The following is a 16193-nucleotide window of genomic DNA, read 5'->3' as shown; positions in this document are numbered from 1 at the left end:
GAAGACTATAAATCTAAGGCAGGCAGGTGCCATTTCCTGTTGATGGTAATCTAGGGCAGCCAACCAATTAAATTTGATTATTAATTAAACTGTATGTTAATATAACCTCTATACAGGTGCTAATCTTTTAATCTTTTCATTATAATAGTGTACCAGAATTATTATTTTAATTAGATAAATATATATTCATATGCAGTTTAGTTAATTTAAAAGGCAAAGGATTCGTCCAATCCTAGGTTATCATCAACAGGAAATGGCATTTACCTTCCCTGCCTCATCAGATTTGATACACCCAGTTGACATTTTGATCAGTGATTTGTGCATCAGGATTCTTTTACCAATAATGATCGGTAATTGGGGGAGAGGCAATACTGGCACTTGCAATGCTTTATCTTCTCATGGCAGATTTTAGAGAGAAGCAATATCTCAAGCAGCGCAACCCCATCGCCCGTGAGAAACATGGGCTTCAATCAATTTCAATAAATGATTGCAAATAAACCGGTTCAAAAATTAATTAGACTTTGAAAAAGGGGAAGGTTTCACTTTGAGGTTTTACCTTATGCAGGCACCCCCAAACTTCAGCCCTCCAGATGTTTTGGACTACAATTCCCATCTTCCCCGACCACTGATCCTGTTAGCTAGGGATCATGGGAGTTGTAGGCCAAAACATCTGGAGGGCCGAAGTTTGGGGATGCCTGACCTTATGCATGACTCTCCTTCAAATACATATCCATCTATCCACTTTCTGCTATATTTCTAGAGCACCCATGGCAGCTCACATCTAAAAACTATCATATGAAAAATGTTAAACCAGCTATACTGGTTTAGTATAGCAATATGACATGACGACTATAATCGTCATACCATATAAGAGCAATCTAATAAGGGAAATAACACAAAATCAGCCCGCTAAGTTAAGGTGATTATAAATAGTGCCATTACCAAGAGGGCAGGGAGTGGATATCTTGGGGCAGGGAGTTCCACATCCTCTTGGGTGTCCTAATCAGCTGCAACTCTGATGGCAGCAGGATGTAAAGGCGAGTTTCCATGGATAAGCTGAGAAAGCAAGCCCACATTGGAGGAGGCAGCCTTTCAGGTAACCTGGATTCAAGTAGTTTAGGGTTTAAAGGTAGTAGCCAATATTTTGAGTTTAGCTGAATACAGACTAGAAGCTAGTGAATCTGGCGCAACAATGGAGTCTTACACTCTAAAGAAATGACTCTGGTCACACAACTGGCTGCACCATTTTGCACCAGCCTATAGTTTCCAAACAGTTTTTAAAGGCAAACTTACAGAGAGCCCTACAGTAGTCTAAACTGGATGTAACCAAATCATGCACAACTGTAGCCTGGACTGCCTTATCCAGGAAAAGGTATAGTTAATACACCAGCCACAGCCATGCAAAAGCACCCCTGGTCAAAGTCAGTGGCTGAAAATCCAGGAGCAAATTGGGAGCTAGAAGCATTCCGAAACTGAACAACTGATTCTTTTAAGGGTAGTGCAACATCGTCAAATCGGGTTGAACCTATGTCACTACACCATGTACTTCTCGTCTAGGGTAAGTTTAAGTTTCTTAGCCCACATCCAATCCTTCACTGACTTCAAATACCCAATCATGACCTTCGCAGACATGATGGAGAGTATTGGTGTCAGCATACTGATGGCACCATACCCCAAATTGCAAGATGAACATGGCCAGTGGCTTTGTGCATATTTTAAATGGTTTGGAGGGGCAAGGGAGAGAGAGACAGAACCTTGCAGGACACATAAGCTAAAACAAAATAATTTTTTTCCCTTCTAGTAGCACCTTAGAGACCAACTAAGTTTGTCATTGGTGTGAGTTTTTGTGTGCATGCACACTTCATACCAATGACAAACTTAGTTGGTCTCTAAGGTGCTACTGGAAGAAGGGAAAAAATTATTTTGTTTCAACTACACCAGACCAACACGGCTACCTACCTGTAACTAGAACATAAGCTAAAGTCCTCATCAAAAGCATAATTCCACCAGCATAACCTTCTAATACCTAAAAGCTGGAAGGGGAGGAGGTCAGGACAGAGGGTAAAGAACGAGCTGTGAGTGGAGGGGGGGGGGCTTTTCCCATCCTTTGGGCCCCTTGGAAAACTCAGCAAATCTGCTGCACCTGGCAGTGGGTGTGGAGAGTGCAGCTGAATGAGACACAGCTATAGGCAGGCTGAGGAAGTACCACCCACCTTCGGCCTGGCCATAAAAAGCAAGTCTAGAGTGAGAGACTAGGGTGGTGCCTGCTGTTTACAGGAACTCTTCTTGTTGTGTGACTTTTGTGGGTGAGCTGGGTGTGTGTTTGGACTCTGGGTGTGAACCTGGAGGGAGAGAGGGAGGGTGTGTCAGAAGGAAAATGAATTGATGTTGATTTGTATGTGTTTGTGTGTGCGCACGTTAGGGTTGCCAGACTTAATAGAGGACATGACTTCTGTGCCTTTAATTGCACTGCTCTCTTTTGAGTCTGGAAACCTTAAAGAGAAACCAGCAGACCCTTTGTTTAATTTCCAAGCAAAGGGTCTGCTGGTTTCTCTTTAAGGTTTCCAGACTCAAAAGAGAACAGGGCAATTAAAGGCACAGAAGTCCTGTCCTCTATTGAGTCTGGCAACCCTAGTGTGCGTGCGTATTAGTTACTTTGTTTAGTGTAACATTTTTATATGTAACTCTACTTTTGTAATATTTTGTTCAAGTTGTCTGTTGTTGCTCCTTTTTTGTACACCACTTATAGATATTTCAAATATATTAAGCAGTAATCAAATCTACCCTTTAGGAAGGATTGGAGCCACACTGTGAAACACTACTCCCCCAAATTCCATCCCCACCTCTATTCATATGAAGCCATTGTAAATGGAGTTTTAGATTATGCAATTATTTTAAAAGTGTACATATTTGGCCCTAAATCTGCAAGGCAGTCATAGACTGGGCTGAGGTGGAAAGATACTGCCGAAGATCTGGAAATTTAGCTTAAATTTAATTTCCAACAGACAGTCTTTGAAGGGGCTGTGAAACATGATATTCCCATGGAAGTCAGTCTGAATGGGTCTATTTACATGGGCTCTGACCACAGTTATTTCCGGGTCTGAGATAAAAGTAATGTGATCATGATGACATTATAGGCGGCTGAACCAGAAATAGCCTAGAGTTCATCTGTCCTGTTAAACTGAGGTCTGGACAACTGGAAAGCAACTGGGTTCATACAGCTCTCATAGTAAGAGCAGGTGCTGCAAAAGCCATTTTTTATCTGAGACCCATCAATTCTTCATGCATCTGCACTGTCAGAGAGGAACATCCAGATTCAGCACTAACCATGGATACAACAATTCCTTTGTCTTTTCTGGACATTTGTGCCACAAGATGGGTTAGACAAAACCAGTGGCAACTATAAGCCATAATAGCAAAAGGGAGCCTTCATGTCCATAGTGTTGCATTTCCCAACCTGGTGTCCTTCAAATGTTTTCCATTCCAGTTCCCATTCCTAGCCAGCCTGGCCTGTGATTCAGGAATGGTGGGAGGGGAGTTGTAGTCTTAACATTTTTTGCTGGCTCCAGACTGGGGAAAGCTAACACAATAGTTTTTGCTACTGTACCAGGTACCAGACTCAGTTCAACAACAATGGAGGGTTGTTGCCTTATGCAAGGAATCAGGAACTTGTCTTCCAGATGTTTTTGGATTACAGCTCCCACAATCCCTCACTGTTAGCTATGCTGGCTGAGGTTGATGAGGGCTGGAGAGCAACAATTGGAGAGCCACAGGTTCTTCATTCACCCCTGCCTTATGCCATCCTTGTGAGCCTCCCAGATGCATTCGATTGAGCACACATGACTGACTAGAGTAGCCTTTTACTTGGCCAAGTGAAGCTGTTCTGGGATGACAGCGTGATATACTGTACACGTGTTTGCAACAGCAACACTTAACTGGGAAAGAACTAAGTCCAATGAAGTGTTTCATTCTCCCTCTCTCCCACCAGGTGTCACCCTGTTATACACAAAACAAGAAGTCTGAAGTTGTTACCTCTCTGCAGTCTTAACAGTTTAATAGTGAAGGCTGGACTGTATGTCTGGTGTGCCTTTGCTCTACCCAGTGGGAGTTTTATAGAATGCATTTGCTGCTACATCTTACTGAGTTTTCGACGTCATCATGTTATACACTAAACAGTTAGACTTGCACTCTCGTTCATGCCCAACAGTTGAGATAACAGCTGCAGAATTTTAATTTACTAGCTTTAGGTGTCATAGAATCATAGAGTTGGAAGAGACCACAAGGGCCATCCAGTCCAACCCCCTGCCAAGCAGGAAACACCATCAAAGCATTCTTGACATATGGCTGTCAAGCCTCTGCTTAAAGACCTCCAAAGAAGGAGACTCCACCACACTCCTTGGTAGCAAATTCCACTGCCGAACAGCTCTTACTGTCAGGAAGTTCTTCCTAATGTTTAGGTGGAATCTTCTTTCTTGAAGTTTGAATCCATTGCTCCGTGTCCGCTTCTCTGGAGCAGCAGAAAACAATCTTTCTCCCTCCTCCATATGACATCCTTTCATATATTTGAACATGGCTATCATATCACCCCTTAACCTTCTCTTCTCCAGGCTAAACATACCCAGCTCCCTAAGCCGTTCCTCATAAGGCATCGTTTCCAGGCCTTTGACCATTTTGCCCTCTTCTGGACACGTTCCAGCTTGTCAGTATCCTTCTTGAACTGTGGTGCCCAGAATTGGACACAGTACTCCAGGTGAGGTCTGACCAGAGCAGAATACAGTGGTACTATTACTTCCCTTGATCTAGACGCTATACTCCTATTGATGCAGCCCAGAATTGCATTGGCTTTTTTAGCTGCTGCATCACACTGCTGACTCATGTCAAGTCTGTGGTCTACGAAGCCTCACCAAGCCTCAATCAATCAATCTTACCACGATTGCAGATCAGCCAAAAGGTTACAGTCTAAACCTGGATTTCGTACAATTAACTGAAAATTACAAATATTTTTTACTCCCAACAGAGACGTAATCTTCCCCGCCACTTCCCCTGTCACATGATGGCTGATTTTCAAGGCTTGTTCTATAGATATACAATTATTCTGGGGTAGCCAATTTCTTAGAAGACTCAGAGCAAGACCCCCTTCTGGCTCTTCACATGTTAGCACTTTAAAGAAGGTTGCCATGCAGTGAAATTTTGATGTATTGGTTTTGCACAACTATTCCCTCATTTAAATGCACCCTCAAATTTATCATAATGGGGCTGATTCCAGCTTCTTGCCACTAGAGAGTGCTTTTCAATAAAAATATTTGCCGTAGAAGGACAGCCACAATGTGTTTAAATTTCACTTTGTGTGAGAAAAAGTAATATGCAATCTGGGCCTAAATCAAAGTACAACATGGTGTTATCTTCAAAATGGTCTTGATGGGAGGCTTTGCTCAGTACTGTACTCTTAGCTGGCTGGCTGTCTTGTTCTCTCGGGCAGACTAATTTTCCCTAATTAGACAAATGGGCTTGGTCTCCTCTTTGCAACGGCTTAGGAAAAATCACAGCCGCACAGCAGGGGCAGGGAGACACTTTCAGCCAATAAAGATAGCTGTTTCTGCTAAGAGCAGCTAGCAAGTAGCGGGTCAAAGAGGAAGAGGGGTGTGTGGCCACTGGGAAAACGTAAAAGGAGAGCAAAGTGCTTGCATTTCTTTGTTAAGAGAGTATTATATGAACCTGCTTTATAGATCTTTACATAGATAAAGGTTGCTACACTATTTTGGCTTGAATTTTTTTCTGTTTGCTTTTCTTTACCAGAACAGTAATAATAGCCATTGTCACTGAGGGCACCGTACATGGGGATGAGAACATATATATAATCATTAATGAAGTTACAGGTAGGTAGCCGTGTTGGTCTGCTGTAGTCGAAACAAAATTTAAAAAAAACCTTCCAGTAGCACCTTAGAGACCTTAGAGTTTGTTATTGGTATGAGCTTTCATGTGCATGCACACTTCTTCAAGTGTAGCTGAAGTGTTAATTCTGCCGTGAATTCACATGTGGAAAGAGACAGGAAAGGGAGGAGACATCACAGACAACAGCCAATAGGTGGCCATCAAGCCACCTGCACAAGTACGAAGAGGAATAAGGATATATACTAGCTGGTAAGGAAGAGCCGTGTTTTCTAGGTAAAGATACAGCACACCCAGTTCTGGAAAAATACAATAGCCTTCTAGAGAACTTGTCAGGACTGATTTTTTCTCCTTACGCATAGTTGAGATCCATACTTACAATGAAAGCCACTGCTGATAAGTATTAGGAAATGCAAACAGAACAAAAAAAGGGCATGATCTAAAAGGAGAATGTAAGATGAATATAATCATCCAATTTTTACTTATTGGGTTACTTAATTCTTTTTATTTCGATAAAAGCAAAACACATTTCATTGTTTAGGGAAGCTATGTGTGTTGCGGCAAGACATTAAGAGCTGCACAACTGAAGGTATGGCTAGCCAGACATGTTTAAATATTCCCACCATTTAGCACAATACTATGGGCTTTTTCATTCTCTATTATATATCCACAAGCTGTGATCATTTTGGTTGACTTTTTCTTCACCATTCCCAACTCTACAACAGGGATTTCCTCAGTCACTAAGGTGGTGTCACATGTCCACTTAGCAGCCAATCAGAGTAGGGCCTTTACTAGCACCTACCATGTTAAACAGCCTCCAGAAATTAAGGTATGCAGAAACTATTTTGTGTTTTTGGCACATGCTGGAAACCTTTCTGTTAACACCCAAGTGTCCCTGGGTGGTTTACACCAACTGACTACTTGTACTGGATTCTCTTGGATTCTGTGGGCACTGCATTTCTCTTGTTTTCACAATGCAAATGTTTTAAAATAAATGAAAATAAAATACTACCCTTTTCGGAGACAAGGTCAGCAGAAGTGTACATAGTGTTAAAAATGTGGCCACATCATAGAACTGGATAAAGAATAACCTGGCAGTTTTATTTTCATTCTCCCTCCTAATATTTATTTATATTTGTAACTAATAATTTAAAGTGACAATAGTAACTATAGGTCATAAAACAGCACACACACACACACACACACACACACACACACACACACACACCACCAGAAGCTTAATAAAACTCCAATGACTAAAGAATATCGCATTATGCAGCACCTGGACTTGGGGGGCAATTGTGAAACCACCCTGAGAAATTATTGTGTAATGGCCATGTTAGAGGCTTTCCCCAATAATAAGTCACATTCAGCCATGTGTTCTGGATACTTTTATCATCTGCATTTGTTTTGCTGGAAGCCCATTTCCTATGATGGGTACTTCTTGGTCCTGCTCTCTGCTTAGGGCGAGCTATAGCAGCAACTGTGTGTACATAGTGCACCCCCCCCCCCAAATTCTATCAACAGGATTATGAAAATTAAGCCAATTTGCATATATCTACTTTTTTGCACAAGAGATTTGGGGATTTAGAGGAGTGTGGAGTAAAAAAAGAGGGACAGCACTAGGAAATGAAGGAAAGGGTAAGGAGTTGTGTTGGCAGCCCAGCGAGGTCAGGAAGACAAGCGAAAGGAACTCATAGGAGCTATCTAGGATATTTAATGCCTTTCTTCCTGAGCACTGGATGCTTTCGGCTAGAGTCTCATTTGGTTCCTAAACTCACAACGCTTCTTAGATGATCAATTTATAGCACACAAAAAATGAGCAGTGGTTCGGTCATCTGTTGCATGGAATCCTCAGAGGAGCCTGTCTATTTAAGGATATCTCATTTTCCCAAAAGCATTAGCTTGATGGGAAAATTTGATGGTCCCAGTATTCAAGACAACTGATCGAGACTACATGCCTTTAATTTGAAAGAGACATAAGACTTACTTTCATTCATTCATTCCATCACTCACTCCAACCTCATGTTTTGCAATTTCTATGCATGAAATCGGTGTGACTATGTTCTATATTATAGGGACGCAGGTGGCTCTCTGGTTTAGGGCTTGCTGATCAGAAGGTCGGTGGTTCGAATCCCCACGATGGGGTGAGCTCCCGTTGCTCAGTCCCAGCTCCTGCCAACCTAGCAGTTCGAAAGCACATCAAAGTGCAAGTAGATAAATAGGTACTGCTCCGGCGGGAAAGTTAACGGCATTTCCGTGCACTGCTCTGGTTCGCCAGAAGCAGCTTAGTCATGCTGGCCACATGACCCGGAAGCTGTCCCTTGGCCAGTAAAGCAAGATGAGCACTGCAACTCCAGAGTCGTCCATGACTGGACTTAACAGTCAGGGGTCCTTTTACCTTTACCTATGTTCTATATTATCCAAACTTTCAGTGAAAAATGTGAGATAAACTGCTGGAGGATCATTAAGTTCCAAATCGACCACAGAAAAAAGTAGAGAAAGGATCACTTGGATTAAAAAAAGAGAAAGAAACAAAACGAAACCTCCAAAACTGCTTAAGGACAGGCTACAATTTCTGTCATCATTACATTTCCTTTCATAAAATTACACTGAGCAGCAGAGAAATATAAATCATCCATTTGCAAATGAGCCAGCAGAGGGCTTTCTAGAGGTAGGCAAGGAACCAAATTTGGGTGATGTTATCGAACCCTTAACACCTTATCCCAAATTCAATAGCATCGAAGCTAATTTATATCTAGATTTCTGCAAACACACAATGCAACACATTAGCTCATTAGCTAGTAAACTAAGCAGTAGAAAAGCCTATCATTCAGGTTTAAAATCATGGCAATGTGAAACTTAACCCTTTGCACTTTTAGCAGACATTTAGTTACATAACCATTACTGGCATTAATTTAAATATCTACCTTAACCTTCGCAGCTTTAATCCCTTGTAAGTACTGCAGTATTTACCACACCCAACATTTAACACATGCAGTTATAGGAGAAAGGAGTCAAATTAGAGATCCACTTCCTTATAGCATTCATAACTATGACATTCAAACAAAATACTGCAGTGTAGAACATTAGAATGTCAAACCAGTGCTCCCTTCTGCTGCCCAGCCTGCAATATACTTGTAACTGATTATGGTGAATTAATTTGGGTGCTTAGAAACCATTCTAACTTGCTTCTAATGAGGATTTGTGCAGTACACTGCCATCCAAAATGGTCCAACTACTTAATGCAGGGATGGGGAACCTGTGGGTCCCCAGAAGATGCCGGACTCCAACTCCCATGACCCCTACTAGCTGGGGCTGATGGGAGTCAGAGTCCAACAGCATCTGGAGGGCCATAAGCTCCCAATCCCAGACTTTGTAAAATCATTTTTGTGCCCTACAGGCAGACTTGCAGCTAGTCAGTGAGGTATGCTCAGTTTGGTTCATGCAAGTTAAATAATAAAAAGAGTTGGGGCTAAAATACACAGCCGGTATAAAAACCATCAATTGTGAGAGCATTCATTTGAGGAGAAAGCACTTTAAAAAGCCATGTGCTATATAGTTCAAGAGTCAAAGTGAGAGAGACAATTTTTTAAAATAATAATAAATTTAGCAGAAAGGCTTTAGAAGTATTCTTACCATGCTTCAGATGTAGGCAGCTGTCATTCGTGGGGCTGCACCTGTAGAAGATTGTTGCTTTTAACAAATTTCCATTTAATAATTTATTTATTTTTGCACACCCCAAATAAAAGGTATTTTAGTAGAATATTGATTGCCGATTGATTTCCTCTGCCTTTCATGGTTCTTATACCAGCAATTTTGTTTTATTTAATATACAAAAAAGTGAAAGGACCTCACTGATGCTTTGAGCCAACCTACCAGGCAGCTGTAAAGAACGGTTCCTCCTGTCTTTTTTTAAAAAAAAAATTAATTACATTTGAGAACTATAGGGGAAAATATGAAACACTGCAACATCCCCATACCAAATCAGTCAACCAGTTATCTCCGCAGTGAGGGAATGTGTAGACCCGAGATCCCTGTTGCTGCCTGTCCGTCCCTGTCCCCCTGCCCCACTTCTGGAGGTCAGTAGGGACTATAATTCAACCAGTAGTGGTTCCCAGCTGCTGCTTGTTGAAGCTAGACCAGGATGCAGAGTGGAATCAAAGGAAACAGCTCTCCGCTGCTTCCTTTTTAAAAGGTTCATGCCTGTATGTGTAGGGATAGTGGTGGCAATTCTGCAGCTACTGCAAAAAAATAATAATCTTCAGCTGCCATTGCCAATAGAGCATGAGCTTGTACAAAGTAGCAGCAAAGGCTGGATGTCCTACAACTGGTGCTTCTTCTGTCTGTGCAGACCTCTGGCAAAGAGCACTTAGAAAAGCATTATGAACTGTACTTGCAGGTGTTAGCAGTGATCTCCAGACTTTCTGCCTGTACTGACCTCCAAGAAAAGGGAAGGCCACACTTCCCTTCCGAATGTCGAAACACAGTACAGAGCTGGATTCCATACATTCCCTCAAAATGAGAGCAAGTCTACAGTTTGATACCCCACTGAGTGTAGAAGGAAAAGGCAATAAAGACAGCAGTAGTGTACGATTCAATATAGAAGCGTTTGTGCAAAGAATTCTATATATAGAACCAGAAATAAGCATGAAAGGAAGTGCTGAATTTTTAAAATAGCACACATGTTTAACGTGAAGCTCTACTCATAAAGCATACCTGCAGTAGACTCTTGTAGCTTTTCTCTCTTCCTCTTCTTTTTCTTTCCCTATATCAGGCAAGAAGACCGGGGGGGGGACGACGACACTTTTTACAAAAATATAATCACCTTCCTTCAAAATACTTAACATTCGTGAAAGGGTGATACCACATCAAAAGCCATTTCTGATTATCTCCATGTTATTTTTAACTATTATATCCATTTGGGGTTTTCCAGCCATAGCAAATTCAATATCTCCATATTTATGTGATCCCCCAAGGATTATTCTTCTGACAATTTTGCCTATATTCAGGTACAAAGAATTGCAGTTCCTTGGGAGTTTCAGTGTAGTGTAAAAAGATCCTCCTCAAAACTGAGCTCTAGGCTCTGCAAAGTGGCTTAAACTTTACTCAGTTGTTTAAGTTCTTCTAGTAGAAGTCATTTAAAGAATAAAATATCCTAGATGACTATACTTCAGGGGTCAGCAAACTTTTTCAGCAGGGGGCCGGTCTACTGTCCCTCAGACCTTGTGGGGGGCCGGACTATATTTTGGGGAAAAAATGAACAAATTCCTATGCCCCACAGATAACCCAGAGATGCATTTTAAATAAAAGGACACATTCTACTCTTGTAAAAACATGCTGATTTCCTGACCGTCCGCGGGCCGGATTTAGAAGGTAATTGGGCCGCATCTGGCCCCTGGGCCTTAGTTTGGGACCCCTTGCTATACTTGCAGGAAGCAGGCACACTGAAACTTTGTTCAGAAAAATGCTACTGGACCCCAATTACATATATTATAATGAGTAATAGAGTAAAACAACACTTGAAGCCGTGATTCAAGTTGCAGACCTGTATTTGTAAGCCAAAAGCTCTATATAACTGTAATAAGGAGGGGTACCGTAACTTGAAATGCTGCAAAATGATGCATTTCTACAACAAACAGTAACATATAAATCTGTCCTCTTGCAGAAAGGGTGTTTGATGGAAAGCAAAGCATTTTCCAGCTGGAAAGAGATCGCAACTTTAAAGGTCGGACTGGCTATCACATGTTTTCAGCATAAACTCTCAATATAACCAGTCTATACTCTGCAGCACATGTGCTTAGCTCCTAGTAGCTGCATGGTTACCGCCCTCCTCTCTCCCATTTTAACGCAATTAAGATAGAACAAGTATTTCATAAGAGATTTAAGTTAAGAACAGACAAAAGGTTTTATTAAGTGAATGTAGGTTCTGGGCAAAAGAGATTCTCTGTGCTCTGAAGCTCAGTGGCTCTTTTATGGAGTTTTACTCAGGGGCAAGTCTATTTACCTATCATTAACTAGGCATACTGGATTATGGCTGTAGCAAACAAAGGATTGAGGGTTTTTTTTATGGATGTGTGACACATTGCATTTTCAAAGAACTAGGTCTGGGATTAGGCTTCTCTTTGAATTCTTTATTTAGGCGTGATCAAGGCGCAATAGCTAATTCCCAGGCAAATAGTTTCTAGCCTATCATGGGTATGGAATTTTTTTTAACACAGACAGATAAGTTTTAAGAGTAAATGGCAAAATGCATTGTTCAACGTTAACAGTATCATCACTGGGTTTTGGTATGAGCGGTCTAGCTTGTTAATTTTTTTCATAATTAAATATGTATAATTTTTGTAAGCAGCACTGACTAAACAGTTTTTTATAATTAATTTATAATATGTCTGCAGCTGAAGAAGACTGCTTCACATCCATTCTACCTACTATAAAAAATAAAATCCACACACAAACAGCCTTAAACACAAAGCACAAACATCCAGAGAAATCCAGCAAGCCACCTTCAGAAGAGATTCATTGTCTGTGTTTTTATTAACCATGTAATAAGCCTGCGTCAAAAGAGTTCTCAGGTGGGGGACATGTGTGAATCAGTGCTCCAGATGTTTTTAAAGCAATTATCCCTTAATTGCCATTTTAATGTTATTTTGTCACATAGCATAAAGCTGAACCAGGAACACACCCATGGCCAATTCCAGTTTAGTTTGGGATATGTAGAAGCAATCTAAAAAAAAGGCAAGGGAATAAATGGCACTTAATTCAAAGTGAGCACAAGGCCGACGCTGCCTCTCGTGGCCTAGCTGCTACCCTCACCTAGACTTTTAACTACTGCAAATGCTAGCTGAAGAAAGTGTGAAATATCGGCTTACGTAGTTGTCCCTTGCAGACCAGCCTGGGTAGAGCTGCATGTGTAGCTGCCTTTCTTTCCGAGCTAGTTCATAATATTTAGCTTGTTCTTCGCGGGACAATGCGTGCCACTGCAAATAAGGAGAGAAAGAAGGAAGGTTATGTTTTTGTACAAGAACATGCTAAACATAAAGGACAGCATTAGTTCTAATTTCTCTGGTTCACGGGAAAACACAGAGTGCTCAATGATAAGGTAAGAGAGGCACCATATTCTACACAGAGGATTATTTAAGCAATAAGATCCATATGAATTCTAACCCACTTTGTTCCCATACCCATAGTGAAGACTCAACCTCCATGGGAGACTATCAACCACAAAGACCATGCTCTGCCTCCAAAGTCAGGGTCAGTATACCTCTCAATACTAAATGCTGAGAATCACATGGGGAGGGAGAGTGCTCTTGTGCGTTTCTCCTGTCTGAGAGATTCCCTTAGAGCTTCTGGCCAGTGGCAGAAGGGGATACTTGACTGGATGGCCCTTTAGCCAGCAGGGCTTGTCTAAGGTTCTTAGGAAGGGGTCAGCAAACTAAGGCCCAGGGGCTGGATGTAGCCCACCAGGCTAGTTAATCCGGCCTGTGAACCTTGTGGACCCTGCCACCCACTTGGTCAGTCTCTGTGCTAAACTGGCGCGGCGCAGAGGCCTCACTGCATGGGGACTGACATCTGCGATGCTGGTGCGGCTTCGGACTGCAGGAAGCTCCTGCAGCCAATCCGAAGCCACCAACGCCTCTGGGCGACACCCCTTCCTTCCCGCTGAGGCGGCTGCGTGGCCCGCAGACCCCCTGGCCAAGGCAGAGGACGGTGACAACACTGCCGAAGAGTGGTGGCAGCGGGTCCTTTCAGGAGATGGTGGGGTCTTTTCGGGAGGGGGAGTGCTTTCGGGAGAGGGTAGGTCCACCCCCCCAAGGTCTGAGGGACAGTGGACCGGTCCCCTCCTGAAAAAGTCTGCTGACCCCTGTTTCAGAGATCGCCTGACATTGAAGAATGACCACCATGTATGCTATTCCTTTAGCTGTGGTAGTAACTGGTACTGCATCTATGGGCTATTAGCTGATAATTCCCATCTCTTTTCAACAAAATTTCAGTTTCTTTTTCATCTGCCAAAGAATGGCAGGGAAGAAGCAAGCATGGTTTCAAAACAAAGGAAGTGACACTGTGCTTTCTTCATGTAGAAATAGGGAGACTTTATTCACACTCCAAAAGACTGGACACTTTAAAAAATAAATAAAAATGAACGAAAACAAAACACCAATTTCTCATGATAGCTGAAGTACAGTGTTATCTCCCTCACCTTGATTCCTGTTAGCATATTCCTATTGCCAAGATCTGGGTTTTTATACTATACTGAGGAAGCAGCACAGATTTATTTATTGCTTCAAAAACGAAGAGTTAAACTTTTCAACAAAAAAGTTTCAATTTAAAATTGTGTCGTAAAATTTACTTTAAAGGGAGATGGCTGAATTTTGGAACAAGACAAGGCTTTTTATATGGAGTTTACAATCCATGCAAAGAGTTAAATATTTATTTTGTATTTAAGGGGAATTCAACTTGGTATATTCTTTTCTCATCATGCTGCTAAAGATGTTAAACTGATACTTGGAAACAAAAGCATGAATCTTTGAAGAAAAAGAAATCTGGACAACAGGATCTGAAGTTACTATTAGAACGAAAAATGGCCTGAAAGCTAGAATAAATTTAGCTTTGGTATGTAAGAGTCTCAAAAGCCATTGCAAAGTTTTGAGACCATGAAGTGGACACCATCTGAACAGACAGACAGACAGGTAAAAGCAGTCTATCTTGCTAGCCGCTTTCTGCAAGTGAGATTAATGGTAGCAGTTGACATGTGGGATGCAGGAGATGGGGGTTTGGATTAAGAAGTCACCCTAGTTATAAAAAATAATAATCTTTTTAAAGTCAGCTACTCTTACTCATTGGTGTACATTCATGTCCTTGCATGGTCAGAAGCATCACTGGCTCTGATCTGAGCAACAGTGATGGGGCAATAGAATATCATGTTTTTCCATCTCTCAAAAGGGTAGCATGTATGTTCAGTCTTTAGTGGGATCTCCGTCACACTTCCAGTCATTCATTTCCTTTGGGAGCATTTATATGTCTCGATTTCCGTCACAGACTGAGACCGGAACAACATTTTTTATTGTTGCGGTTACTATTATAGTCTTCAGCGAACTTTTCAGTTTAATGTTTCAAAACCCATTCTGATTAACTGGCATTTTAGGACTGGACTTCAGCTGTTCCAGCGCTAGGCAATCTTTAGAACAAGTGAACAGCGCTCTGTCTCTCTCTCCACACATGCACACACGTTCTCCAAGCCACAGCAGCTTTTGCTCTCAAGAAGCAGCCAGTTCCAGCCCCCCCCCCAGCTGCCTGTCAGCTGTTTCACAGCAGGAAGTGAGGGTAGAAGCTTAAGGCTTCCAAGAGCCAAACAGTAGGGAACAGGGGAGGGAGCCAACAGGGGACAGAGCAGAAGCACAGAAGGTATGCTGCTTTCCTCCCAAGGGGCAGATAGTTTTCTAATAAAAAGGTTTGGGGTCCTCCAGAGGAAATCACAAAGGTTAGATCAACATTTCTGCATCTATGTTTTATCACCCAAATGTAGTATCTGAATAATTTGCCATGATTATGCAAGACATGGTTGTTACTCAGCATTTTAGCATCTTCTCAGTTACCCCCCCCTCTCCTTTGGTTGTTTATTGTTTGCTGCTGATGGGCAATTACACATGTGGCCAGTTTTAATTTAATTTAATTAACCGATGAGATCGGTTAGGGTTTAGGAGCAATAGCAACTCGAGAGCTGTGGAAACATGTAGTACAGTTATCCCAGACTTGTATACAAATGTACAAACAGTGCTTAAACACTATATTAATTTATTTGGTAAGTTGGGTTTGGAAAGGTTTTGCAGCAGCAACATTTCAAAGCTTTTAAACAGAACTCACTCTCTCTTAGTTTGTGTACTGAAGTTGCTTTGGAAACAGAAGTCTGGATAGGTTCCCACAACACCGTTCTCTCCTCCCTCCAACCCCCAGCTACAAGGTGATTTCAGTTGTGCGCCATCTGCCACTGCGTTCAAAGTTTGGCTTTTAGCAGGCCATTGCAAATACTAGAAAAGTGATATTTGATGTAACATGCCAATAGTCAAAGCCTCTTGTGTGTTGGCAGATGAACAGAGCCAGCTGACCTCAGGCTGAAGCGACTTGTGTACACAGGGAAGACTCTTCCTTCAAATGTGTCCTTCGGAAGGCAGCGTGAGCAAACAGCCCATTCATCACCCCATAAGTTCTGCCCACATAGGACGGGCCTCAGCGAGAAGTCCAGTGTGCTTCCCTCATCCTTGGACAGCATGTGTTTAGCAAGTTTTGTTAATGAAACATTCGGT

The 16193-nt window shown here is 41.9% G+C and overlaps 1 protein-coding gene across 8 annotated transcripts in view; it reads right to left on the bottom strand.

Annotated features, from left to right (window-relative positions):
- Nucleotides 1-16193, bottom strand: part of LEF1 (lymphoid enhancer binding factor 1) — a 107077-nt gene that overhangs the window by 4995 nt on the left and 85889 nt on the right. For 6 of the 8 annotated variants that reach the window (XM_088660461.1, XM_088660464.1, XM_035111585.3 and 3 more), the window contains 2 exons: nt 12762-12869; nt 10609-10657 (listed from right to left, as the gene is read on the bottom strand). In XM_088660461.1, the coding sequence (XP_088516587.1) occupies nt 10609-10657; nt 12762-12869 (157 nt within the window). Of the gene's footprint in view, nt 1-9528; nt 9570-10608; nt 10658-12761; nt 12870-16193 lie in introns of all 8 variants that reach the window. The other 2 variants (XM_035111583.3, XM_035111584.3) reach the window with 1 other exon arrangement.

This window comes from Zootoca vivipara, chromosome Z1, assembly GCF_965207765.1.
Source record: "Zootoca vivipara chromosome Z1, rZooViv2.hap1.1, whole genome shotgun sequence".
Classification (NCBI taxonomy): domain Eukaryota; kingdom Metazoa; phylum Chordata; class Lepidosauria; order Squamata; family Lacertidae; genus Zootoca; species Zootoca vivipara.
The sequence above is the reverse complement of the archived record's forward strand: the minus strand, read 5'-3'. Positions and strand labels throughout refer to the sequence as shown.